The following is a 27,853-nucleotide window of genomic DNA, read 5'->3' as shown; positions in this document are numbered from 1 at the left end:
TTAAGTTGTAAAAATCGACTAATCATTCAATCTTGTCCAAATACCTCACTTCGGGGGGTGAAATGGATCAGATAACCGCACACACACGGCCCTCACTGGTACTGAGCTCTATTATTAGCCTGAGTCAGAGTCGCTAAACACCGCCTCCTCAGCTGGGTCTGGGAGGAAAAATATTCATTACGTAACAAAATATCTGTCTCTGGCTCCACTTCCTGAATAGCACAGTGGCTAGGCCTGCGACAGCCGACCAGCCCGGAAGCCTCACTTTCTCTCTATATGTGTGGGCAGAGCTTACTCTCTTTCGTTTATCCCTTGCAACACATTCCCACCACCCCTCCTCATGTCCTCCTCATCTCCTCTTTGTGGGTCAGTGATGCACCAGGAGTGACGCAGCAGTGTCAGCGCCTCATCGGCCTCCAGACGGGCAGCGTCTTAGGAGTGGACTGGAGGGAGAATTTGTGTGCCCAGGCTGGGCACAGACACAGGCCACCAGTAAACAGAGGAGAAGGCGGAAGGTAAATTATATGGCTAGGCAGAGAGAGAGCAGGCCTGGAGCTGGCTAGCAACAACTCTCCTTCCTACACTCTCTCTCTCTCTCTCCAGAGGGACTGCTCACTTCCATAGCGATAGCAAAAGGGCCTGTAGGACCATCCGGGAAGAAAAATGTTAGTCGGCTACTGAGCATGTGTGAGTTGGATGTGCCAGCGCAACAGTAATGAGGATCAGTGTTTATATACGCAAGTGTGTGTGTGTGTTTTGACAGAACAAGGCCTAGTCAGGCTTGCGCTATGGGCTCTGTTTCCCTGCCGATCAATGTTCCTCTAGTCTACTCTCTAGCTGGGCTCTGCAAGTGGCTCCGGACAGAGGCAGTAAAGGCATGTCTTCTTTTGTTGTGGTTTTGAAAATATCCCAGCTGTAAAACAGTTGTGTGTGCCAAAAAATAGAGGATGTCAGAAGGAATATATCTAGACAATTTCTATTAAAACTAAATGAAATGTTAAAAGTTAATGGTAAAGTCACATCAAACATTGTTGATATGTGATCTGTCTGACAGGGATGAATCTCCAAGCAATTATTCAAGAGTGAAAGAAGAATTCATCCCAGAGAATGGCAACAATGAATCAGCAGGTTGGATCATTTTAATTTCTCCAATATCCACAAATAATCATGTTTTCATAGCAATATAAATTTGTCCAAATGATTTGTTCAAATTTCAACCGCTCTTTATGTATTCTTTGTTTGCAAGACATTCGAAGTACTAACACATACTGTGGGAGAGGGGTTGTGGTAATTGAGACAAACAGTAGGTACTGCAGGCACTTAATTTGCAATTCTCAAAACTGTAAAAAAAACAAACAAACAAAAAAAAAAAACAGCATGGATGTAAAGGAGGGCTAGACTTATTATTTGTTTTGGGATGTTGAGTTCCCCTGCAGTGCACCAGTGGAAATCGATTGTGCAGGCAAGACTACAAATACAGGAAAAGTGGGGAGGAAGCAGGCAAGACCATTAACCATACATAGCAGGAATGTCTTAACACTGAAGGAAGAGAACGGAAAGACACCAGAGGAAAAACTGAGATAAAGGCATGATAGTGGCCACTCAAACATGTCAAATCATATTTCCTTTGGCTTTAAGAGGCTCCCTCCCAGAACGTGTAAGGTTCGCAACCTTTACTGTTTCATACCACCATGCTGTTAAGGTAGCACTGTTTTCTTCAAAGGTTGCCACAGCAACAAGGTCATGCCAAAGTGCAGCGGCTTACAGAAGTGTGAGGGCTGGCGTGCTCCAGGCTGGTGTACTGCTTACCCAGGCCAATGCAAGCAGACAGGGGCCTTGATCGCACGCAGGTAATGTCAACAATCAAGCCGGGTAGGCCTGCACCAGAAATAGCTGGCAGACGGCTGAGCTTGTGGTTAATTGTGTGCGTCTCAATCACAACACAAGGCCATGTGACTAGTAATGAGCAGAGGAGAGAGAAAGCACAGAAAGCAGGAGGGGACAGAGGCATGGGGATTTTCTTGATAAGCTGAACGAACACTGGTAGAAAGTGCACAACAAATGTCTTCCATGCATTTCATGAGGCAAATCTGTTCTGTGAGACCAAGTAAATGTAAAATGTGCATGGAATTCACACCCGGGTGCAGAAGCCTCATCACTGACCCCGGAAAGAAAGCAAAGACACGTTTGCAAATTCAATAACACTTGTAATAAAACCCCTCCGCTTTCATACGCATAAAGCATCTGTGTGCATCTACAGCAGCTGGTGGGGCTAGCATTGCCCTGCCTGCCTGGTTTAGCCCCTCCCTCCTGCACTCTGCAGTGCTGAGGCATCCCTCTGTGTTCCCATCCATCAGCAGCCTCCACAAAGATGACGGTCCTCCTCTCCCCCTGCTCTCTTCTACATCCTTTTTTTCTCTCTCACTTTCTCTTACTTTGAAAGTGTAGAAGTAGATGAGAGAAATAAACCATATATAGTCACAGATATCTCATTGATTATGCTGCTATATACAAACAAGCTTTGTAGGCTTATCATGTTCATGAGGCAATGCACACAGATGTGCTGACAAAGAGCGAGAGAGGGTTGAGTGTACACAGTAGCACACACAAAGAGAAAGTGCATGTGTGCATAGGCATGAGACAGATGGAGAGCGTGATGTGACTGTGTTTGAAAGTGAGCTACAGATCCAGCTTCCCTTTTGGACTGTGAGATACAGTATGAATGGTGTCGGTGTAGAAGTTGAGCATAAATGTGATTGTGGGTGCACTTTGTGGTATGGTTGACGTTGTATCGCCGTAACCCCGGTAGCAGGCGTGCAACCTAGGTGTTTTCTCTGTGATCTATGCAGCACGGCGTAGTGCTGTGATGTAGCACTGAGCCGCTCTCTCTTACCGTCCTCAGCCATGATTAATAAAGTTGCCGTTTCCTGCTTGGCGACTGCAAAGTAGATGCCGCTGGGCTTCAGTTGCCCGGGCAGCACAGAGGCAGCAGACAGACCCATAGTCCAGTCTAGCTATTTTTAAACTTCAATGTGGGAATCCTGTGGTCAATGGTCTGAGAGCTGGGGCAAGCCAGGACAGGACTGGGTGGAAGAGGAGAGTGCGGGAGTACTCGACCAGGACCTAGGGAGAGACGAAGGACGTTGAATCAGAGTGAGCAGCGTAGAACGAGAGAGGGAGGGAATGAGAGAGGGAGAGGAGGAAAGAAAGACAACAGCGAATGCTCTGCCTCCAACGGCACCACTGAGCAGCGACGAGTCTAGAAAAAAAAGTGCCTACTTTCGCCTTCCTTTCACAAAAGTTTTTTTTCCTGAACGGTAGAGAATATGAACTATAGTGGAAGGACACTGCGTAATGTTTTTAGCTGTTCGCCTTCTGTGTCAGCTGTTCGCCTTCTGTGTAATTTTAGCTGATTCGCAAAGGTATGTTCTGCACGTTTCCAACCAATCTACAATCTATCTTTAACGGAAATACACATATTGCATGGGGTGGCTTGACTGGGTTCTGCTATGCCATTTTCGCTCTTTGTTTGACTAGACAGCTTGTATTCAAGACAGTTTTGTTCTCGCCTTGTGGATCACAGAAATTAGGGAATTTTAATTTTTAAGATTTTGAAATGCATATCGCATGACATTCTAAGGCACAGTGAACTAGGGTGTGGCAAAGAGACAACCGTTCATGACAAATTCAACATTTCCGCTCAATGTGTGAACAGAGTAAAGCACATCAAGATGAGAGAAAATTGGTCATATCAGCCCTTATTGAAAAGAATCAACTGAAACCGCAGATATGCGGGCAATTTCCAGATGAAAATACAAGGAAAGCGGCACAAACCAGGGGAAATCAGCATCATGGCTGAAGCACATCGCCTGCCATAAGCAGAAGAGAGAAAAGTCCATCGGCTGCTGCATTTCTGCTGCAGACTCACACACACACACTGATACATATCCAGAGTGGAAACAAAGGGCGGCGAGCCTCCATTGCGGTGGTGTTGGAGCCTGGGAGCTCTGTGGTGCTGTGGCTCTCAGACAGGCAGGGCTCGCTGCGAGGAAGGACCAAACCAAATCCCCGGACGGCTAATGCAGTCGCCCACCAGCCCCGCCATCCGTCTGAATCTGAATCCCAATAAGTGCTGCGCCACAGCATGTTGCCATGACAACATAGGCCTGTCAGACGGGGAGGCAGGAGGCTGTGTTTCCCAGCGATACGCAAGGCTTCTCTTCTCTGTCTGCTGCCAGCCATATTGTAATCGTGGCACCTAGAGAAAACATGAGCAAAAATATGTATTTTATTAAGATTTATTTTTCTTCAAACAAGTGTGCTTGATCACTTTAATAATAAGTTAAGTGACTACGCATTTTTATGTTTCAATACGGACATGTTAAGTTAAATTAGTGTTTTTGGCCTGGGGCGGAATGTATGGTTTATTGCTGTGCAATTATGTAAATCTAACCTCTGTCATTAGGTTATTCGTTCTTCCCTGCCTTTTCTGAGTAATATGTAGAATGTGATGCTTAGGACAGTCAGTTGAAATATAGAGACTGAAAATGAGTACAGTTTCAATATTAAAACACGTAGATGTAATGTAGTTGAACAAGCAATTGGGTGCAATAGGGATGCCTCTAGGGCAGTATTCAACTAAGGGTATATGGAAAATGATATTTTTGTTACGAAGAGGTGGTCTCATCTCAACATCATGGTCTAATGGCAATCTGGAGCAGGGACAAATGGTACCCCATAAACGGGCAGCCATTTTAACCTACCCCAACAGCTCACCTTCAACAAGGATAAAGTAGACTATAGAAAATGGCCGCTATGCCATGGAAAATTACAGTATCAGCATTTGGTAGTACACATTTATAACCTGCCCTACTATATGCATAACAACAATGCCACAATTGCAGAGCAGACCTATACCATCAGATAGCCTTGTTCTCTCTGTAAGCAAAGCTGTGGTGCGCTCCAAAGCACCTCTGCCGGACATCAGGGATTGCATTTTTAATGTCAGACAGGGAAAGAAGACATTTTGCATTAGGAAGTATGTTGTGACGCTGATCTTAAAATAAACATGTTTCCAGAGACCTCTTTGAATAGAAGTCAGGGACAAAAATCACAAGATGCTAATAAAAATAGAACTATGTTGCCTAGGCTTCAGCAACATATAGGCATAATCATATTAATAGTCATGCAAACAGAAAGTCAAAAAGAAATGCTGATAGCCTAAATATAGCCTACCTCTAACTTCAGAAGCTACTTGCCTTTGCAGATAGGCTTTTACACAAGATGATGCTTAGGTTGAGAGGTGTTGCCTCAGATCAGTCCACACAGTGACATAGGCCCACTCCCCTGGGAGGAACACACAGGAAGTGCTGTGCTCTTTAATTTCCTCTTAGGTTAGACAGAAAGACAAGAGATATTAAAATCGCCCTGAACCACATGCAAAAGCATCGGAAGACGTTACACACAAACATAAAACAACCCACTGGGCACAGACTCCAATTCAACATCTATTCCACATTGGTTCCATGTAATTTCATTGAAATGACATGGAAACAACGTTGATTCAACCAGTGTGTGCCCAGTGGGAATGCTCTACAGATGTCTATAGATATAGTGAAGCAGATGGCATGTTTGTGTAAGCCGTATGTGAGCGCCATGAATGTGCGATTAGGGACTGGATTAGCAACTGAATTCTACACTGAAAAGAGTTAAATGGTCAACATTGTGGTCGTTCCACTACAGTGGCTCTGTAGCCCAGTGCAGCGGACCCGTTTCAATTATAGGGCGTTGGTTAACTATTCCTGTAATTGTATTAGCTCTGTCTCAGCTGTGTGTGGGTGAGAGCAGTCAAAACAATCCTACAGTGCTTATGAATAATGAACTAACGCTAGGGGCAGAAAGGGCGAATGAGTCAGGTGAGGCAATCTTACCATCTCATTTACTGCCATTAACCTGAGCCCTCAGTATGAATTATGCTGATGTACCTACCAGCCAGTAAGGGCAATGACTCTAGCATGGCTGGTGACCTGGAGTGGCATTGAACATTTGACTGAAGCAGATAGAGCGACTCCACATCCTGGGTGAATCACGTTTGTCCTCATTCTAGTTTCCACTCCACCAGATGTATCACTTGCCAGGTACAAGTCATTTTTCTTCAGGCACTTGACTAGCGCATGTTTAGTCAGTGTTTATTAAGAACATAGTGTGGCAGCCTCCAGACTGTAGTCTTTCTGCATTAAGTAGCCTAATGTGCCTCACCAGATTAGGAAACAACAAAACAGAGAAGAGTCTCCAGAAAGCCATACGTCTTCAGGAATAGGTTCACAAATATATACTGAACAAAAATATAAACAATTTCAACGTTTTTACTGAGTTAGTTCATATAAGGAAATCTGTCAAATTAAAATAAAATAAAAAATGATTAGGCCCTAATCTAAGGATTTCACATGACTGGGAATACAGATATGCATCTGTTGGTCCCAGATACCTTAAAGTTAAAAAAGTTGGGGCGTGGATCAGAAAACCAGTCAGTATCTAGTGTGACCACCATTTACCTCATGCAGCGCGGCACATCTCCTTTGCTCTGCATCAGGCTGTTGATTGAGGACTGTGGAATGTTGTCCCACACCTCTTCAATGGCTGTGTGAAGTTGCTGGATATTGGTTGGGAACTGGAACACAATGTCGTACATGTCGATCCAGAGCATCCCAAACATGCTCCATGGGTACCATGTCTGATGAGTATGCAAGCCATGTAAGAACTGGGACATTTTCAGCTTCCAGGAATTGTATACAGATCCTTGTGACATGGGGCTGTGCATTATCATGCTGAAACTTAAGGTGATGGCGGCAGATGAACGGCACAACAATGGGCTTCAGGATCTTGTCACGGTATCTCTGTGCATTCAAATTGCCATCGATAAAATGCAATTGTGTTTGTTGTCGGTAGCTTATGCCTGCCCATACCATAACCCCCACCATGAGGCACTCTGTTCACAACGTTGACATCAGCAAACCACTCGCCCACACAGCCTTACGCACCATCTGCCCGGTACAGTTGAAAACGGGATTCATCCGAGAAGAGCACACTTCTCCAGCATGCCAGTGATCATTTGCCCACTGAAGTCAGTTATGAACCTGGTGATGAGACAGTTTGTGCAGAAATTATTTGGTTGTGCAAACCCACAGTTTCATCAGCTGTCCGGGTGGCTGGTCTCAGACGACCCTGCAGGTGAAGAAGCTGGCTGTCGTGGTTACATGTGGTCTGTGGTTGTGAGGCTGTAGGAAATACAGCCAAATAACATTAAATTCTCTGGCAAACAGCTCTGATGGACATTCCTGCAGTCAGCATGCCAATTACACGCTCCCTCAACTTGAGACATCTGTGGCATTGTGTTGTGTGACAAAACTTTATTTTTATTGTCCCCAGCACAGGGTGCACCTGTGTAATGATCATGCTGTTTAATCAGCTTCTTGATATGCAACACCTGTCAGGTGGATGATTACCTTGGCAAAGGAGAAACGCTCACTAATAGGGATGTAAACAAATGTGTCCACAAAATGAGAGCAATATGCTTTTCGTGTGTATGGAACATTTCTGGGATATTTTCAGCTCATGAAACATGAGACCAACACTTTACATGTTGCGCTTATATTTTTGTTCAGTGTAGTTCTATTACATGCGAGGCAATTATTCAGAAATGTAAAATAGAAATGTCTGAAAGCAAGGAGTTTAATTGAATTGGTTTTCAGACAATGGTGAGTGCTCATTTCCAGGTGTACACATTTGTCCAATGTATGGTCAATGCTGTTTTTTCCAACAGAGAATCATCAGAAATTCTTTATGTACAGCATTGTAAACATTTTGTAAGGGTAATGTCAATAGGACATTGTTGTACTGTTACTTTTCACTGAGTAAATATTACATTAGTATATTCTCATGAGAACTAAGCATTGTTCTGGTTAATCTATTTCAATAGGCTTGTGGAAAAGAAGATAGGGCCTACAGTTCTTCAAGATATGGTATGCCAGCATCATCTCCTTAAACTTTGCTGCCATCTAGTGTGACAAAGTAAGAAGAGCTGGATGGCTTTATAAAACTCACACATTCCACTTGATTTCTATAAGGGCATTACTGCCAAATCCAGCCCATGCTTAATCAAAGTAACATAAACCATATACCTTAGATTATCTCTGTATGAAAGGAAATGTTATTGTTTGCACAATTATAGCCAACTAATATTTTGAATACTAAAGAATCTAACACAGAATAAATAACACACTTTCTAATTCCACATCAGAAAAAATGTACCCCTTTCATATGTTTTTCTTAAATTCCAGAATGACAATTTAGTCATTTTTACATTTTAGTAATTTAGCCGACACTCTCATCCAAAGCAATTTACAGTAGTGAGTGCATATATTTTCATACTTGTCCCCCGTGGGAATCGAGCCCACAATCATGACGTCGCAAGCGCCATGCTCTACCAACTGAGCCACATGGGACTCAGTTGGTACAAATGTAATGACGTGTTCATATTTGTCATTGTGACTATAAGCAATGGGTTAACAATGTTTCGAAACCAATTTGAAATTTCCTTTATGTCCTCTATGCAGATGACCGTGACGTCTCCCTGCACCCAGGGCTTGATGGACAGCTCCCATCCCCAGGCGCTCCTCAGCAGGCTCAATGAGCAGCGCTCCCAGGGCCTCTTCTGTGATGTCACCATCGTGGTGGAGGATGTAAAGTTCCGGGCCCACCGGAACATCCTGGCTGCCTGCAGCGGATACTTCCGCAGTGCCTTCACCTCCACTGAGGTGTGGACTTCCAGCCAGGTGCTGGAGCTCATGGACCTGAGGTCTGAGGTGTTCGCCAGCATCCTCAACCTCCTCTACTGTTCTAAGGTTACATCATCACCTAGCACAGAGGACACTAGATGCCTGATGGCAGCTGGAAAAAGACTGGGGATTCCCTTCTTAGAGAAACTAGTGGAACAAGACAAGCAGGACTCAGGTGGGCCACAGATCCAGACCTCAACCAACCCTGTTAAGACCACAGGCCGTAGTAAGGCCCAAGGGCCTCGTAAAGCAAAGAAAGAGACCTCCAGGCCAGAGGAACCAGACAGTGCTAGAGGCCCGAGGATCACCAATGCTTTCTCTATCACTGAGGTGGGTCCCGGGAACAACCTCTTCACCCCACTAGACCTGCACAGGGGGGAGAGGCCATCACCTGATCTTGGACAGACCCCAGCGGGCTGCCCTGCCCCCTGCCCCCTCGCAGTGGACAATGAGCCCATGCAGGCGCTGTCAGAGCACTCCTACGCAGTCATTAGCCAGGGACCCAGGGACCCTGAGCACAGGGATGGCAACCAGGAAGACAACAAGAAGGGCACCAAGCCCACACAGTCCCAACCAAGACAACTGGCCAGCAGAAACAGTGGCCCACTCAAAAAGCGTCACAGACTGCGAGCCGCCTTGAGTAAAAGCACACCTCAAACACTGGCTGTAGCACATGAACCTGTGCATCCAACTGGAAGCAGCCCGACATTAATTAAGCCCATTGTACAACCTGTGGGAACGTCACCCCCGTCATTATACCCGCAGACAAGCACAAGCAGGACCAATGAGCTGTCTCTAGCCATTGATAATGGCTACAGGGAGCTGGACCCACCTCCACTTTCACCCTACACAGATGATAGCATATCAATCTACAGCTGTGAGCACTGTCCAGAGATATTCACCAATAAAGCACTTCTCACCATACACACAGAAATGCACAAAAAAAGGTTTGTCAGTCATTTGTTTTGCAAGTTTTGTCGCAGGAAGTTCATGCATTTGAAGCGGTTGCGGAACCACGAGACTGTGTGCACAAAATCACAGAGGGGCTCGCCTGAACACGAGCCCCAAGGCAAAGAGGCCGGGGCAGACCATTATTCAGACAGCATGCCAAGCACGAACAATACAGTAACTAATGTCCAGTTATCTCCTACTGAACTTCCTGACCCTTTCCCTCCAACCAGCCTCCAAATGAACCCCAAGTCAAAAACACTGCAGGCTGTAGATAAGTTAGTGAAACCTAGTGGAGGCCAGAGGGTCTATAACTGCAGTGTGTGTAAACGGGCATATGTGACCGTCTCCAGTCTGAAGCGCCACGAGAATGTTCACTCCTGGCAGAGGGCATACCCCTGTCACTACTGCAATAAAGTGTTTGCCCTAGCCGAGTATCGCACCAAACACGAGATCTGGCACACAGGAGAGCGCCGCTACCAGTGCATCTTCTGCTTAGAGACCTTCATGACCTACTACATCCTAAAGAACCACCAGAAGGCCTTCCACGGAATCGATCCCAGATTGTCTGTGAGTAAGAAGTCAGCAAATGGAGGATTTAAGGGCAGCGTTTACCCCATCAAACTCTACAGGCTTCTGCCTATGAAATTTAGAAAGAGACGGTACAAGACTTACAGTCACACCTATTCAGAGGAGCTGGAGGGCAGTGAGCAGGCCCCGCTGGGCTGCAGCTCTCCCATCCCTTCATTTGATGATGGTGGTGCTATGAGTAACCAAGACGCTGCTATATTCTCAATGCCTGTGACATTCATGGCCACTCCAAAAGTGGTGGCATCAGTAATGCCACGCATCAGTTTTGATCAGCCCTGTGACCAAGATGTAGACCAAGATGCAGGCACAGGAAAACAGGCCTCTCATTCTGAGCATAATGGGCCTCCATATAGCTATTCAACCCCCTTGGCCATAATGCAGGCAGGTGGGGAGTCCCCTGCAATAATGGACTATGGAGATGGTGCCGCATTCCAAAGGTTTAAGAACCAGGAGGGCAACAGTCACAATCTACCAATCCTAAAAATTAACCCACCCAGCTCTCTGAACAGGCTGTGTGAGCTCTCAGCTGCAGCCCAGAGAATTGAAGCCATGACCAGTCAGCTTTTTCTGCCAGGGGCTAAGAGCCTGGTCACTAGCAAGACTGCAGGGGGGGAAACTGAAACGTACATTGCCAAGCCTGCATGTCCAGGTCCCTCTGTGGGTGGTCACGTTCTACCCCTCTGCCAGATCACAGTGAAAATTGGCAACGAGGCAATCATTCGCCGAAGGATCAAGGGCTCCAAGCTGTTCCCCAGGAAGAGGAAAAGAAGCAGCGGGAACCAGGTAGAGGAGAGGTGTTGGGACCAGGGCAGGCCTACAGAGGGCAGCATGGAGATCTCCAGCCTCCGCTTCAGGACAGAGGTCACTTCTGTCATAGAGCCAGAGCCATGTGATGACCTCACTGACCGTGACACAGCTGACAAGCTCTGGCGTCCCTATTACTCTTACAAACCCAAGAAGAAGAGTAAGAAACTGAGATCCAAACACAGAAAAGAGAGACGTCGTCTATGCTATTCCATGACATCCTCATTAGTGCCCAGGGCCAGCAAAGACTACCTGGATAAAGGATGCAGAAGTGCTGAAGAGAGCATCTCAAGCGAGGGTACAAAGCTGAAACAACGTCTCAGAAACACCAGCCCAAAGACGGCATACACCTGTGACATCTGTGCAAGCACCTTCATAACGGCATCTGGTCTGAGAGCGCATGTCATTGGCTGTCACCCAACTTTCTGTCGGACCTGTGCAAAGCAGTGTCCCCCCGGCGAAGCCCCCAGTGCCAGCTTTGAGACCGCTGAGGACAGCAGGGATTACGTATGCAAGAGCTGTATGGAAAATGGCTCCTGCTTTGACAATTGTGCCCGCAGCCCCAGCACAGAGAAGCGGTATCGTTGCTCCTTCTGCCCCCAGCGCTTCCTCTACCTCGCAACCAAGAAGAGCCATGAAAAAAAACACCAAGAGACAGCAGGAAAGGGGTACAGCAGCGACAACTACTCCACAGTCCCAAAACGCCAAGCAATTTTGGATTTAGGCTTAAATCTGAAAAAACATGTCATCAAAACAGAGGAAGGGGAGGATCAATATAGCATCGACAAGGAGAGAAAAGTGCCAGCGGCATCACTAGACAGGTTCTCAACAGAGAAGATAGAGCCTAAGCACGAGGAATGGGAGGACACAGGTGACTACATGTCAGTGGCGCCCGAGAAAGAGATTCCATTTAGAATTAGTGATGGACACTATCAGAAAACTCCAATGTCACCCCCCTGCACCGACACCTTTTCTCCTTCCCCTTCAGAGATGCAGTATAGAAAGCCTTCCCCTTCAGAGATGCAGTATAGAAAGCCTTCCCCTTCAGAGATGCGGTACAGAAAGCCTTCCCCTTCAGAGATGCGGTACAGAAAGCCTTCCCCTTCAGAGATGCGGTACAGAAAGCCTTCCCCTTCAGAGATGCGGTACAGAAAGCCTTCCCCTTCAGAGATGCAATACAGAAAGCCTTCCACTTCAGAGATGCAGTATAGAAAGCCTAAAAAGCGCATTGAACACAAACAGCAACATCAGACAAGCCTCACGTCCAAAAGGCAGAATCAAGTAGACTATATCGGTAGAGAGACACCCAGCCATGAGGCCCCTATGACCACACCAGGAGCAGACAGTCATTTTAGCTATGGGCAGTCTTCTTCTACATATCTGAAAAGAGACTCTGTCACTAGGGCAACCACTCCCTCCTCGCCCAAGTCAGAGAAGAGTACATACAGTGCAAAGAAGAGACCTCTTTACAAACATAATACTTATCATTCAGGAGGGAAATACTTTTAAGTGATTATATGCCTATGTAGTAAGTTGCAGACCTACAGTCAAATACACAGTACCAGTCAAACATTTGGACACAGCTACTCATTCCAGAGTTGTTCTTTATTTTTACTATATTTATAGAAAATAGTAAAAATAAAGAAAAACCCTGGAATGAGTAGGTGTCCAAACTTTTGACTGGTACTGTATGTCAATATATTTCAAAGCTGTGCTTGATGTAGGTTAGTTTGATTTAGGTTAGTTTTCCCAAAATAATGGACACAAAGGAATTGACCCAAACTAAATCAAGTTCACCTCAAGTACTTTGAAAACATTATTTGATATTGTGTTTTTGACCTGGGCCTGGAAAACAGATCTGAAATAAGTTGCCAATGGAAAGCAGATATTGAATATGAGGACCTAACTGACATTATGTAAATATAATTTTCTTCACTTATAACACAATAGGTCATTTTTCATGTTAAAAAAAAAAAGTGATTTATTTTTGTACTTTATTTAGCTTTGAGACTAGTTCATAATTATTGTGCTGTCCATATTCTATACCTATGCATAGTTATTTGCACTTTATAATAATTTATATTTACACTGTATAGGCTACCATTCATATTAGTCTGTCCACCACTTTGGTAGTGTCATTACCACATGCACCATCAAAATGAATGAGTCCCTATGTGTGTCTTTTAAAATAATATACATGAGTGTTACAAAGTTGACAAACTGCAGTTTGTCAGAGGGAATAAATAATTAATCAATCAACCAGTAGATAATGACAGGAAGAAAACATACATGCTTGTTTTTATATTCCTGTGTCTTGGGTTATTTAGATAAATAAACAATTGGAATTGCCGAGAAGAGCTGTTAAGCTACATTCTCAAATTAAGAGGACAAATTAATGCATGGCACACACACACCCTCCTATTGTTTAGTTTAAATAAGCACACAGGAGGACACAATTTGTAAATCCTTGCACTGATGCAGTTTGCAGCTGTTACTTTCATAAGACAAATATAAAAACAAATCTAAGCCATCTAATATTTTTACTCTTTACTTTACTGAATGCTCCTCTACCTTTGTGTTAAATGTTTTACCTAACTTCTCAGTTGTATTACCTTCGGTAAATAAAAGTGTGCAGAGTTTGCAAAAGTGCAAATGCTTAGTAAATCTGACTGTCTGTTTACTCTGGTGCTCTGTTGAATTCAGTTCTACAGTCACTTGGTGGCCTCGAGGGTCAGCCCATCTGAGAAGTTAATTCCTTTCCCATCATCCCTCAACAAAACCCAGCAACATTTTAGAGTCTGGCCCACACAAAGCAAAATCCAGATGTTCCCCTCTCCCCATCCCCCTGGAGTCGGGACTGGCCCCGATCTGGTAACAGGTTTATTAGGTAGTACAGTACTTACCTTCTCCTCTGCAACCCCCTTGTTACCTAATGCTACCAGTTTCTGGATAAACCTTAACTACTACTCTCTGCTCCTTCAATTATTAAGTTGACTGTGTTAATGAAGATAAACCATTGAGGTGGCTGTGAGTCACAGGCCATGAGAGTTTAACTATTTACAATTGGCTACACAGTCTAAATAAAGTTATTGATGAATAATACACACTTGACAAATCAAAGCATAGTCATGGAGTAGTCATCATGGCTGATACCCATAAGGACCACATAACCAAATGCAAAGCAGGTTAGGTTTATACATTGAAACTTCCTCTGGTTTATAGAAATGGCAAATTGAATCACACTGGTCTCCTCTTCTAACACAAGCATCTGGTCATCTAATCTACTTCCTTCATGATGAGGTAAGTGGTCACATAGATAAAAACATCCATATGGGTGATTCCTCACAAAATTAGAACAAAAAGAAGAGTATGATTTGGGGGATTTTCATGAAATGTAGTCTATATAAGGTTCATTTGGTGGAAGGTTTGTTGACATATTAGACATTTGCATCTTAAAGCATAATTGAGAAATCATTCATTGAAGCTGGAATGTGACATTTACCCAGGCCTCCTTAATGGTTCATCTGTAGGTGCTACAAAGCAGAAATTGTCATACGAAACCACTTGCTCTGCAATATGAGTAGTATTTTGATTACAAAACCAATTTTCTTTCATTCATTTATGAATATTTAAAATATACCATTTTTGATTTGGCTAATGTTTCAATATATTGTTGATCATAACATACTCTACAAGCACAAAATTCCCAGAATGGGATCTCTGCTACTTTGGAGTTATAATCCAATATGTAAGCATTACCAACAGAGTGAATGTGAAAACAGTTGCCCTCTGCTGCCGATTTGCAGGATGTGCAATGATACAAATAAAGGAGCATGCTATGCCAATTTATCTGAATAAAATGGGCCATAACTTTAAAACTAGGAGACATCCCACTCTGGAACTTTGATATGTCCGTATTGTATATTATGTTCATCACTATATAAAAACATTTGACTAATCACATTTTTAATATTTTTTATTATAAGATAATTTGTATTAAAATCAAACTACTACTCATATTAAAGAGCAAGCGTTAAAGCTTCAAATGACACACATTTGTGCATTGTAGCACCTACAGATGAAACATTATGGAGCCTTAAACGAGGCCTGGGCAAGGCCAAAATGTTACAAATGTTCCAACTAATTATTTCTCAAGTATGATTTAAAGCGCAACTGAAGGCAATAAACTACTTCTCTGATAGAAAACAGCCCAAGTGGCATCGATATTAGTCAGAAACATTTATTCTAGTGTTAAAATTGATGACAAAGTGTAAACAGGATCATTTTGATAAAGTCAGTCATGTACACGTTTAAAGTGTTGTTTAAATAGAAAACAAAATGACAATACAACTTTCATAACAGTTACATAAAAATAAAAAGAGACTAGCCTGCTGGCCTTACTGGGTCGATAGGAACATTAGCCCGAGCTATTTAGGAGGGATATCACACCTGGCAGAAATTATTGTCTAGTTCTGTTTTCCTGCCGAGGGGTGCCCTATACCTACACCCAGAGATGATTAGTTGAAAGTTGGGTACAGGGGGTGGCTTGTTCTAAAATGATTTTGTGCAGAGGGCCCTGAACTTAAAGATCTCATCCAGACCTGTCTGTTTGACTCCAAGTACCTTGCTTGCTGTGGTGATAATCCTTCTCAGCATATTTCTCTGGCTGACAGTGGCATTGCCAAACCCACAAACAATACAAAAAGTTTAAATAATCTCAATGAAAGATTCAGTATAGCACAGTCAACATTAAAAGATCCCAGCTTTTTGAGAAAGTACAGTCTCTGACCCTTTTTGTAGATCAGGTCTGCACATTTACTCTACTGAAGCTTATTGTCCAAGAGGACACCCAGATATTTGTATTTCTCTACAATCTCTATGATCTGACCTCTGATAGATGTTGTATGCTTCCTTAAGTCTACGCACATCTCTTTGGTCTTGAGGACCAAGTGTGATTTGTTACACCACTCTACAAAGTCATTTAGGACTGGGCCATGGTGTTCCTCATCAGCATGCAACAGGCAGTGTCATCAGTAGTAAAGTAACTACATGTAAAATAAAAAAATAAAAAAAACATTTTAGATTACTAGGCAAGTCAGTTAAGAACAAATTCTTATTTTCAATGACGGCCTAGGAACAGTGGGTTAACTGCCTGTTCAGGGGCAGAACGACAGATTTGTACCTTGTCAGCTCGGGGATTTGAACTTGCAACCTTTCGGTTACTAGTCCAACGCTCTAACCACTAGGCTACCCTGCTGGCCCAGGCGGTTAAAAGGTTAAAATCTCACCTTTCTGGTAATTGTTTTTAGAAATTGCTCAGGTGTAGTCACATTTGAAGACACAAGCTCAAGTACAAATTAGGAAAATATGAAATATTTTATATGACGTATTTCCTATTCAACAAAACTGTATGAATATGGCTTGAAATGACATATGCTTTCTAAATGTAGTATAATCAAATTATAAAACCTCTTACTATAAGATTTCACCTTCCTTATAACTGTAAAATACATATTTGTCTGTCTAGTGTCTAACACCTGCCCCCACTGCTGTGAACATCAAATAGAGCTTTATTAATTTCATATTAAATTTGTCCATCTATGACAAACAGAAATGTTTTTTGTTTAAAATCTATAAAATATTTCAGATTAATGGCTATAAATCAATCTCTGAATATGCTATAGTGATGAAACCACTCTCACCTGCTGCGCTATGATGTAAGGATTGCAGGCATGCACTTTTTTCAGTGGATGTGATGTAGGGTTCAGCCAGGAGTCGATGGACAGTCAGAAGAGCGAATTAAATGGTAGGAGCTTCAAGTGGTTTCATATTTAATGTCCTACGTCACACAGGCAGACAATATACTACTGTGTCCGTGGGAACCAAGGTCATCGCTCAATGCATGCCATTTTGAGCTAGTGTCCACAGATCCAATTTCTAAGTGAAAATGTCAGTCGGAACGGTACCAGAACCATGCTGGTCCCCTAAACAGGGCACTTTACATCTAAGAGGGATACAAATGTCAAATATATGTTAACAATCCTTCCTCCAAAGGACCCTTCTATTGATTGTATTTTGCGAAAATCCCCCAAATCATGATATTTATTTTCTAGTTTCATGAGGAATCCCCCATATGGAAATAAGATCAGGTTTAGGATTAAGGTTTTCAAAAGGTCTTGCAATTATGTGGGCACAAGGGTTTGGTTAGGGTTTTGAGGTCAAGATGGACTGGTGCTAAGGTTAAGGGTTATTAGGACATGGATTACAGTTTTGAAAAATGAGTGAAGATAAGACTGGGGCTAGGGTTTTCTAAAGTTAATATAAGGTTGGGTCTAGGGTGCTGTTCCAGTGGTGTAAAGAAGATTGGCACCCGAATTGACAGGCACAAGGCACTATCATTTCTGCTTGCCTTGAGCAGGCAGGTGCATACCTGTATTCCCTCTGTCCTTGTGAATGTCCTGAATAGTCTTGGATAAGAAATCCACCATCCAAACTGTGACTACCTTGAAATAAGAAAGAGATGAGAGAAGTGAACATAGCCAGTTCCCTGTATTACTGAAAAAAGCACATAATCCGACTTTGCAAAACTATATCAGCAGTAGGAGGCCTGAACATTTTTAACTTTCAAATAACAAAATGTCAAAAAATGCTCCTATGGCAAGCACAGAAGTTACAAGTATTGTCTGTGCAAATTCCGTGTCTGTAGGTCGGGTACCGAAAGAGGAGGCGCATCCTCTCATCTTTGACGCTTTTCTTTGGTGTGAATCCTGCACAGAGCTTCCACTTGTTTTACAAACTGTGAGAGTCAGTGCAGTGAATCCTATTCACACAAGTCTCTCCAGTCTAGTCTAATGTCAGCGTACGGCCAATAGCGCTCGTAGTGACGCTGCAGTAGGTTGGCCCTTCGCTTGCATTCATAAACGGATATTATAGCTAAGCGTTGAATGTACTAGCTACAGATACAGTCAAGTCGGACCATGGCGGAAGAAGAGGACACGAAAATACGGATTTTACAAAGCCTGCGGGGAAAGATATGTAAGTGCGAACAATGTATTTATTGTATCGGCATTCTTCAATTGAAGGGTTTAACAAAAAAGTAAACGACGTGAAAAAAAGAGGGGCGCGGTACGATCAACACAGCCAGTTCATGAAGATAGATTGAGACATTGTTGTGAATGAATGTTGCCCGGGCCCGATTAAACTTGTTTTATATTTTCAGAAAACGTTGTCACAATGTAGCTATTTATTTTAATATCACAGCTAGGTTATCTAACAAAAGCCTATGCAAAGACGGGCTAGTTAGTACAGTCAGTGGTTTGAAATCCACACACACGCATCAAAACACATGAGCAAGGACTGGCTAGCTTAACTGTTAGCTGGCTCGCGCTAGTTAGCTACGTTGCTAATTTAGCGGTCTATTTTTCTAGCAAACGTAAAGTGCTTTCCGTGAAATTGTGCCACTCCCTATACAGGTAATTAATTTGTTTCAATGTATCTTATCTTAGCTAGCTATCTAATAATAATTTGTCATTCATAGCTAGTTCACCCTACCAGTAGCTAGCTAGTTACCTTGTCTCGGTTCTCATCTTGCGAAACGCTCGTGGCAGGAAGTTGTCTCCGTGTGTTGGTTAGGTTCTGAAATGTAACTGTGTTGAAATAACTAACTAGTTTCGATATTACTCTATTCCAGATTAGTCATCACTTGAGAAATTATTTTGAAATTTTAAGCCATACCCTTATCCAACAGGGTTGGCTAATAGCTGGTTTTCGTTACTGTCATATTGATAAGAATGGAAAAAAACGTGAATTTACCCAGATTTGAGGAAAATATTAATTTAATCAAAGATAATGGATACAATATATTCTTCTTTGAGTGGAACTTTTACACTGGATATATTTGGTCACAAACACCCTTGTCAATCATTCTTTGAGCAGGAAAATAACCTGAATTAATAAAAGTTCCTTTAATACATTCTATAAGCTCTGTGTGGCCCTTGCAATGCAGTTTACTCACGTGAATAAGATCAATTAAAGGTCATAATCATAAGGACAGGTGGATTACTGAAATTGCTTCCTTCCCATGGATGTCGGGTGCATGTTTTTTTGTGTGTGTTGCAATTAAGAGACTTCTTGAGGTCCTAAACACAATTCCACATCAAGACCACATCCATCATTGTTATTATCCTCTGTAAAGCATGTCATTTCATGACTTGCATCTATGAATAACAGCTAGCCTATAGCAGATATTTAAGTAACTTTGTCAAAGTCCATTTGATAAAGAATTGGTTTGACTTCATAAACATGCACCTGGCTTTTATGCAGCCAGTTTGTTAGTTTTGAATGAGCACAGTACCACACAGGATCTTTTGATGGAATGTTATGGGCACACAAATAATACTGTCAGCTGTGTTAGTGTGAATGGTGTTGTTCTCTCACACAGCTACCCTATCTACTGCAAAAATGAGAAAACAACATGCTAAGCATCACATACATAAACCTGTTTTGATTGCAGGAAGTCTAGTGAAGTATGAATTTATCTCAATGGTCTAAAAGATGGGACTCCTCCTTTTGATCAGTGTTTTCACTAAAAAGGACTAATCAAAGTACCTGCCCTTGGTTATAGACTACTGTACCACTACTCTACCAGTATTCGCCCCCCTTCCTCCCCTTCGCTCTGGCTCTGATGCTTAATTCTGCAGATGCTGTCATGCGTGTACAAACAAGCACAGAAGTTGACATGCACAAAGTACTGTCATCATGGGTGTGCATTTAAACATAATAAATGAATGCATTATGCACTTGCGCGCACACAAATCGTCTGCAAAACAAATGGCAGTTTCACTAACATGCATTGATTAGCACCCAGGAAATGAGAGAAATTGAGGAACTACCCATGGCAAGAAAATCAGTTTGCCATCTTGCGAAACCTTTTTTCCTCTTGGGGTTTCTCTTTGTCTTAAATGAAAAAGTGTCAATGGAAGTCGTAGTCTATGCAGAACAAACAGAGAAGTTTGTATAAGTGTAACGTTTGCTCTTTGACCTCTTGCCTCTGTGTTTCCATGGCAACCAGTACTTTTTCTTGTGAGGATGGCATGGAGGAGGATGGAGTTAGCAGGGCTTGAACTCTCCTGCAGGTCAGGCTCACTGGGGCTTAGTGGCAGCTCAGGGCTCTGCTGTAGGTTTTCACAGACCTTTTCTGGGATTAGACCTATATTAATAGCCCTTTTAAAGAGCCTGATCCCCGACTCTGGCTTTTCTCCATTCAAGTTTGTTTACCCTTATGTATCCCAGACCAATTTAGATCACTGTCAACCACTACACAGTGAATAATCTTGTGGTTCACACACACATTGATGTGTGAAACTATTAAAACATGAACCTGGTGACGCGCAGATGTAGACAGACAGAGCTCTATTACAGGTAGTGGTGTGCAGTCCTTCTTATGGTGCAGTAGTATATACATTTTAGTGGGTATTCGTTGCTGTGCTGTTGATCCAGGTGCAAACAGTTTACCTGGCTGGAGATTTCCGAGGTGTTTCACATTTGTGAATCAGCGCTCTACTGTCAGAGCCAGGAGCATGATGAGAGGAAGTTCATGCGCTGTCCTCAGTATCCTGGCTAAATGCATCAATGAAATGACTAGGCCCCCTACATGCCACATGAAGTTATCAAAATAAATCTTCAGAGAAGGCCTAACTTCAGTTGAAACAAATTATCTTTAGGGTGTTTTTTATTATTTAAATCAGGGCTGTTCAATGTCAATCCTGGAGGGACAAAAACAATTATGTTTTTGCTCCTCTCCTTCTAACCAGGTAGAAACAAAATCCAGAAGTGTTTAGGCCCTCCAGGACCGGAATTGAACAGCGCTGATTTAAATGTTCACATTGGTATTGTCAACCATAGTAACAGCAGGTCGATGGAAAAGAGACCTTGACAATTATTTGACTGAAGTCTATTTTCCACGTTAGCACCACCTGCCTCTCTGACCCTCCCCTCATATCCTGCAGGTGAAGGCAAGAACCTGGGTCCGTGTTCGGGGCCCAACCGACAGCGGGACCTCTGCACCTTCTGCACCATCAGCCTGGACCAGGAGGAGGTATTCCGGACCAAGGTGTTTGACAAAAGCCTCAGGTAATAGTAGTATTATTATAATGATATTATATAATCTATGCCATTTAGCAGATGCTTTTATCCAAAGCGACACAGCCCTGTGCATACATTTTACGGATGGGTGGCCCTGGGTTTAAATCCACAACTCTGGCGTTGCTAGCACAATGCTATATCAACTAAGCCACAATCTCCCTCCATCCTCATCCTCAGACTAAAGGTAGTCACTATCTGGCCATGCTACAAAGGTCTGAACTCGGAAGTATGACTTTCTCTCATAAAATATGATTTTAACCCCTAACGATAGGCCTAGTCCTAAATAAAGAATACACCATTCATATACTTGCTCATCAGTCACAATAATCTAGCCAATTATGTTCTTTGTAGCATGGGCATCTAGTGATCACCATACAAAAGGGCACATGTAGGCTACCTTCGTATGTTCAAATGTACCTCACAGCACTGCCTGCAAGAATAGCGCAGTGAAGACATTGCTCTTGTCATGTTAGCCTAGTCTATATTGCACTATTTCCATGGTGATATCATATGATGTGTAACATCCTCTTCCTGCAGGGCCCAGATCTTTTTTCATTGATAATTTTGTTTCAATGTCATCAGGCAGGGTAATAACAGTATCATTTCCTTAACATCTTTCCTAATGTTGAAATGTGTTCTTCACGATCGATGTGGAGGTGTCATGTAAAACCCTTTAGCCTTAATGTTTATTGTAACCTGGAGACGACTAGGACTGCCTCCCCAACTAGATATGCTTCTCGAGTCCAGGAAGAACAGAAGGACACCCTGCCGAGTTGGATGTTTGTGGGCATAGTGTCAGTTGGGCAACACCAGACGAGGACAGTGTTAGCCAGGCTAAATCCTCTACGATGAGAGCAGACGTATTTGATTTGAAACGAACTATGCTGCTTACAAGCTCCCCATTCAGAACTGTCTGGGGGAGATGGACGCGGGTAGAACCTAATGTTTCTGGTTCCAGTCTCGCTCATCTCACTGTAAACACGGTGCTCGTCTTCTCTAGGTATTTCACAACGCACAGCAGTTTTTTCTTTTCTTTTTTTTCTCTCCACTGTCGCAAACCCGCCTTTCAAAGGGCTCCTTTTACTGTCTGAGGAAGTGTATCCTCCCACTTTCTCTCTCTTTCTACCTACCTCCCTCTCTCTCTCTCTCTCTACCTCTCTCTCTCTCTCTCTACCTCTCTCTCTCTACCTCTCTCTCTCTACCTCTCTCTCTTTCTACCTCTCTCTCTTTCTACCTCTCTCTCTCTACCTCTCTCTCTCTCTCTCTCTACCTCTCTCTCTCTCTCTCTCTCTCTCCTCTCTCTCTCTACCTCTCTCTCTTTCTACCTACCTCTCTCTCTCTCTACTTCTCTCTGTATATGCATGGTCTTTCATATTTATTTTTTTATTTTTTTATTTTACCTTTTATTTAACCAGGTAGGCAAGTTGAGAACAAGTTCTCATTTACAATTGCGACCTGGCCAAGATAAAGCAAAGCAGTTCGACAGATACAACGACACAGAGTTACACATGGAGTAAAACAAACATACAGTCAATAATACAGTATAAACAAGTCTATATACAATGTGAGCAAATGAGGTGAGAAGGGAGATAAAGGCAAAAAAGGCCATGGTGGCAAAGTAAATACAATATAGCAAGTAAAACACTGGAATGGTAGTTTTGCAATGGAAGAATGTGCAAAGTAGAAATAAAAATAATAATGGGGTGCAAAGGAGCTAAATAAATAAAAATTAAATACAGTTGGGAAAGAGGTAGTTGTTTGGGCTAAATTATAGGTGGGCTATGTACAGGTGCAGTAATCTGTGAGCTGCTGTGACAGTTGGTGCTTAAAGCTAGTGAGGGAGATAAGTGTTTCCAGTTTCAGAGATTTTTTTAGTTCGTTCCAGTCATTGGCAGCAGAGAACTGGAAGGAGAGGCGGCCAAAGAAAGAATTGGTTTTGGGGGTGACTAGAGAGATATACCTGCTGGAGCGTGTGCTACAGGTGGGAGATGCTATGGTGACCAGCGAGCTGAGATAAGGGGGGACTTTACCTAGCAGGGTCTTGTAGATGACATGGAGCCAGTGGGTTTGGCGACGAGTATGAAGCGAGGGCCAGCCAACGAGAGCGTACAGGTCGCAATGGTGGGTAGTATATGGGGCTTTGGTGACAAAACGGATTGCACTGTGATAGACTGCATCCAATTTGTTGAGTAGGGTATTGGAGGCTATTTTGTAAATGACATCGCCAAAGTCGAGAATTGGTAGGATGGTCAGTTTTACAAGGGTATGTTTGGCAGCATGAGTGAAGGATGCTTTGTTGTGAAATAGGAAGCCAATTCTAGATTTAACTTTGGATTGGAGATGTTTGATATGGGTCTGGAAGGAGAGTTTACAGTCTAACCAGACACCTAAGTATTTGTAGTTGTCCACGTATTCTAAGTCAGAGCCGTCCAGAGTAGTGATGTTGGACAGGCGGGTAGGTGCAGGTAGCGATCGGTTGAAGAGCATGCATTTAGTTTTACTTGTATTTAAGAGCAATTGGAGGCCACGGAAGGAGAGTTGTAATGGCATTGAAGCTTGCCTGGAGGGTTGTTAACACAGTGTCCAAAGAAGGGCCGGAAGTATACAGAATGGCTGTAAGACTTGAAGAATCTCTCTCTCTGTAGATTCCCACGGTTGTTGCCTCCCGCTTCTGTCATGTTGCACAAAGTTGTCATATGTGACAACAATTGCAGTGGAGCAGCTATACCGGTACCATATTACTCTCTACTTATGTGGATTCAAAGGACAATGCCACTCAAACTATATAGAACCTTCAAAATACAGAAAGCACAGTATAATGCATTTTGTGACAATCTATGAGAACTGTGACAATTTTAGCATTTTGATTGCTGGCAAATGCCAGAAGATTTTGAGTGGACTTTTTCTTTAACGTTAGGATGTGTTTTGTTGATTCTAGGGCGTATTCATTATGCCGATTCTGTTGCAAAATGTTTCTTAAACGGAAGCGAACTGGGCGAAACGGGGAGGGACCTACCTGAATTTGTCCAATACAACTCTTGTTTGGACTAATGCTTACACCCGTTTTTTGTCTAAGAGGGAAGGAACGGGACAACGAAAGAGAGAGAGAGAGTGTGTGTGTGTGTGTGGAGGCTACAAGTGCGTAAATCCATGTGATTATGTGCACTGAAGGATGCGTGGGCGTCTGCAGCCTGTTGCCAAACCCTCACTGCGGAAGTGACAGGCAAGGCATTTCACCAACCGTGCATGCAGTATTACATAGAAGCTAGCCTTACTTGAACAGATCATAACGTTATTAGCACTGTTTGACTTTATTAAGATAATGGAACAAATGTCTGTCAGTTGTCCTTTTTTCGTACTGGTTTGTCATACACCTGCTAGCAACGCTTAAACCTGCTTAGTTTCTACTGTTTTGAGAAGGCTGCAGAACGGTGTAGCTAACAGCCACTCTGGCTTCTCTTTACATAAATTATGCCTCATACCAGAGTAACTACCAAAGTAACAATTTAGCATAATAACCATGTAACAGGCTAGTAACTATGTGCAGTTAGGGTACCATTACCATAATTGTATTTTCTTGAAAAATATTAATTACAGTGACTGTTAGGCTCAGACGGGCTCTTTCTCAATTGTCTAAAAACATCTGTCCTTGCCACCTCCTTCATTGCACTGATCTGAAAGAACTGACCAGGTGAAGCCTGATGCGCTTTCCCCATATTGCTTTCACCTAGCAACTATTTCTAAGTGATGGGGAGGAGAAGAAAATATAATAGATTTTTAAGCAATTGAGATTGGGCTCAGGACTGCGAGCGAGACACTTAACCCAATGGAAGGGGGGGAAATGTACAAGGTTTAAGTTGCACCAGCTCCTTTTCAAAACATTCTCGCCTGTCGGCCCATGCATAGTAATGAACACAAATGACCCTGGTCATAGCTGGATGGTACGTCTGCTTGGCACCCTCTCTGCCTGCTCTTCCAAACCACTTGTATGCTGGTCAGTCAGTCCTAGGAGGCCTGGCCACCACAGAGCTAGGCTATATTTAGCACCTGCTGTTTAATGATTGCTGATGGAGGGCGGTCTGTGGATAAGGCCTTGGTTTGTGTTGTCGTCGGTGTTGTCTTCTGGCCCTTGAAATAGTATCCTGGTCCCAGATCTGTTTGTCTTGCCAATTCCTTGTCATATAAGTTTGTTTGGCTCAAAAAACAGTTCTGCGATCAGGCTAATCAGTCATAAACCCTTCCCAATGAAAAGCCAACCAAGTTTTCAGTAAATGTTCCCTTTCCACAGAGGTCAGCCTGTTCTCTGAACGTAGCCTAAAGATGGTGTTTTACTCTTCACTTCAACGACTTCCTGTGGTTGTTTTCCAGCCCTTTCTACGGTGAGGACTTCTACTTTGAGATCCCACGACCATTTCAGTGTTTGTCCTTCTACGTATTCGCCAAGGGTGTTTTTCAGAGGGACCTGCCTGTCGGTGAGTAGGAACTGACACACACACACAGGTACACTATGCTTTCAGCTGGAGGATTTCCAAGTATGTTGACGTCTGTCGGTCCATTTGTGGTTTCAGGGAAAGTGTCCATCCGGAAGGAGGAACTGTGTAAATTCAGTGGGAAGGAGCACTGGTTCGGCCTGCAGCCCGTGGACCCTAACTCTGAAGTCCAGGTGGGTGTCAGGCAGACAGTGTTCAGACCTCTTTATGTGTACCCAGTTGGTCTGGGGGGGTAAAGTTCACCTTCTAGTCATAGTGCTAGTTCCTATATGTGGTCATTTAGCCAACATAAGGCTGTCCAATGGTATTGATTCTAGTTGGTCACCAGTCAGACATTTGGCTTGGTCCAACTGTGTAACTGCAGCAGACACCTCCTCCTCACATCCTGTTGTATTCTCTCTAAGCTGAGAGGCTTGGCAACTGGGCTGATCCACAGGGGCTCTAGCTCAATTGATAAAAAAATCTCTTCTCACCTTGTCTTCTCCCCTTTAATCTACACTGATTGGAAAAGACTTGACAGGTGAAAACAATATGGTGGAAGCTCATTGGTTGGCTTTCACCTGGTCAATTCTTTCAGATCAGTGATGAGGCAATGAGAGGATGTGCTTTTTTGAAAATTGAGAAAGAACCAGGAGCTCTGCTGTTTCTGATGGCATGACTTCTGGCTCAAAGGAAGGAGAAAGACTGGAAAAAAAGAGGACTTCCGCTCCCCAAGGTGTATTCAATTGTTGTTCTTCTTACCTCTCGGTTACATAATGGTGTCATTAACCTGGTGGTGAGTTTTTTTTGTTCTTGAGTGATGAGCAGAGTTTAGGATATTGAAATCTGGCAGAGAACGGGCTGAAATAACCCCGTGTCCTGCTGCCACAGCATCCTGAACTGACCTAAGCCCGCAGACATGTTATCCAATCACAGTAGGCTGTGTAGGACAGTTCCATTTAACCCTATTTCACGCCACAGTTGTAGCATTTCATGTTTAGTGGTGCCCTAGTCTGGACTATTCTGAGGAGTGATTTGCTACAGTGACTCACTCTGAAGATGACCAGGGCTGCCTCCCCAACTAGAGGCACAGCTTGAGTCCAGGAAGAACAGAAGGACACCGAGCCGAGTTGGATGTGTGTGTTTGTGGGCATAGTGTCAGTTGGGCAACACCAGACAAGGACAGTGTTAGCCAGGCTAAATCCTCTACGAAGAGAGCAGCCATATTAGATTAGAAACAATCTATTTTGCTTACAAGCTCCCCATTCAGAGCTGTCTGGGGGAGATGGACGCGGGTAGAACCTAATGTTTCTGGTTCCAGTCTCGCTCATCTCACTGTAAACACGGTGCTCGTCTTCTCTAGGTATTTCACAACGCACAGCAGTTTTTTTTCTTTTCTTTTTTTCTCTCCACTGTCGCAAACCCGCCTTTCAAAGGGCTCCTTTTAGTGTCTAAGGAAGTGTATCCTCCCACGCTCTCTCTTTCTCCCTCTGCCTCTCTCCCTCTCTCTCTGCAGATGCATGGCCTTTCATATGGCTTTAAGACTTGTAGAATATTTTTCTATCTCTCTGCAGAATCCCAAGGTTGTTGCCTCCTGTCGCTGTCATGTTGCACAAAGTTGTCATATGTGAAAACAATTGTAGTGGAATTGCCCTAGTCTAGGCTATTCTGAGGAGTGTTTTCTACAGTGACTCACCCCGAAGTAGGTGTTCCAAGTCTTGTTACATCAGTGATGGACTGCAGTGTGTGCTTGTGTTCTCTCTGAAAAAGGGGTTGAAATTGATGCAGAAACTGCGAGTGCAGTTGGCAATAGGCTGAGAAGAACAGAGTGAGTTAGAAGTGGTTGCTTCTGTGCAGTTGTTTGATGGTACAGATTGGAGTATGTTGAAGTTGCCCTTTCAGAAGTGCTTAAGGTTAGAGCTTGGGGAGGATAATCTGTTCCTATATCTGTGCCAAGTGGATACTTGTACATGGACCTGATAGTACAATACAGGCCATGTTTTGAAGGTGAGTGGCAGTGAGCTGGGTCGCTTACATTAGGCCACGCAGTAGAAAATGCTT

The 27,853-nt window shown here is 43.3% G+C and overlaps 2 protein-coding genes and 1 long non-coding RNA gene across 5 annotated transcripts in view; 2 read left to right on the top strand and 1 right to left on the bottom strand.

Moving 5' to 3' along the window:
- Positions 1 to 101: 101 nt before the first annotated feature.
- Positions 102 to 13,844, top strand: LOC112265308 (zinc finger and BTB domain-containing protein 38-like). Of its 3 annotated transcripts, XM_024442475.2 has the most exons (4): positions 102 to 515; positions 1,055 to 1,128; positions 7,979 to 8,021; positions 8,616 to 13,844. In XM_024442475.2, exons 3-4 carry the CDS (start codon positions 8,019 to 8,021, stop codon positions 12,687 to 12,689), a joined length of 4,077 nt encoding a protein of 1,358 aa, XP_024298243.2. In that variant the 5' UTR covers positions 102 to 515; positions 1,055 to 1,128; positions 7,979 to 8,018; the 3' UTR covers positions 12,690 to 13,844. The 3 variants fall into 3 exon arrangements, with proteins under 3 accessions (XP_024298243.2, XP_024298242.2, XP_024298244.2); XM_024442474.2 differs by lacking the exon at positions 7,979 to 8,021 and having other exon boundaries at positions 103 to 515; XM_024442476.2 differs by lacking the exons at positions 102 to 515; positions 1,055 to 1,128; positions 7,979 to 8,021 and adding an exon at positions 3,340 to 3,422.
- LOC112265319 lies at positions 1,122 to 18,879 on the bottom strand. Its single transcript, XR_002955753.2, has 3 exons — positions 18,750 to 18,879; positions 17,611 to 17,683; positions 1,122 to 4,258 (listed from the first exon to the last, which is right to left on the bottom strand). It is a non-coding gene; the product is annotated as an uncharacterized LOC112265319 (long non-coding RNA).
- LOC112265309 (ras GTPase-activating protein 2) overlaps positions 18,009 to 27,853 on the top strand; it is a 47,508-nt gene continuing 37,663 nt past the window's right edge. Inside the window, exons 1-4 of the mRNA XM_024442477.2 lie at positions 18,009 to 18,215; positions 21,188 to 21,311; positions 25,692 to 25,795; positions 25,892 to 25,986. Coding sequence (XP_024298245.2) covers positions 18,158 to 18,215; positions 21,188 to 21,311; positions 25,692 to 25,795; positions 25,892 to 25,986 — 381 coding nt within the window. The 5' untranslated portion in view covers positions 18,009 to 18,157. The remainder of the gene's footprint in view (positions 18,216 to 21,187; positions 21,312 to 25,691; positions 25,796 to 25,891; positions 25,987 to 27,853) is intronic.

The sequence above is a fragment of the Oncorhynchus tshawytscha genome, linkage group LG13 (genome assembly GCF_018296145.1).
Source record: "Oncorhynchus tshawytscha isolate Ot180627B linkage group LG13, Otsh_v2.0, whole genome shotgun sequence".
Classification (NCBI taxonomy): Eukaryota; Metazoa; Chordata; class Actinopteri; order Salmoniformes; family Salmonidae; genus Oncorhynchus; species Oncorhynchus tshawytscha.
Note: the sequence above shows the minus strand (reverse complement) of the source record. Positions and strands in the feature narration are given on the sequence as shown.

Coding starts and splice junctions, on each gene's coding strand:
- LOC112265308 (XM_024442474.2), top strand. CDS start 1,108: ATGGCAACAATGAATCAGCAG. Junction 1,129..8,615: donor TGGCAACAATGAATCAGCAG/GTTGGATCATTT, acceptor TCCTCTATGCAG/ATGACCGTGACGTCTCCCTG.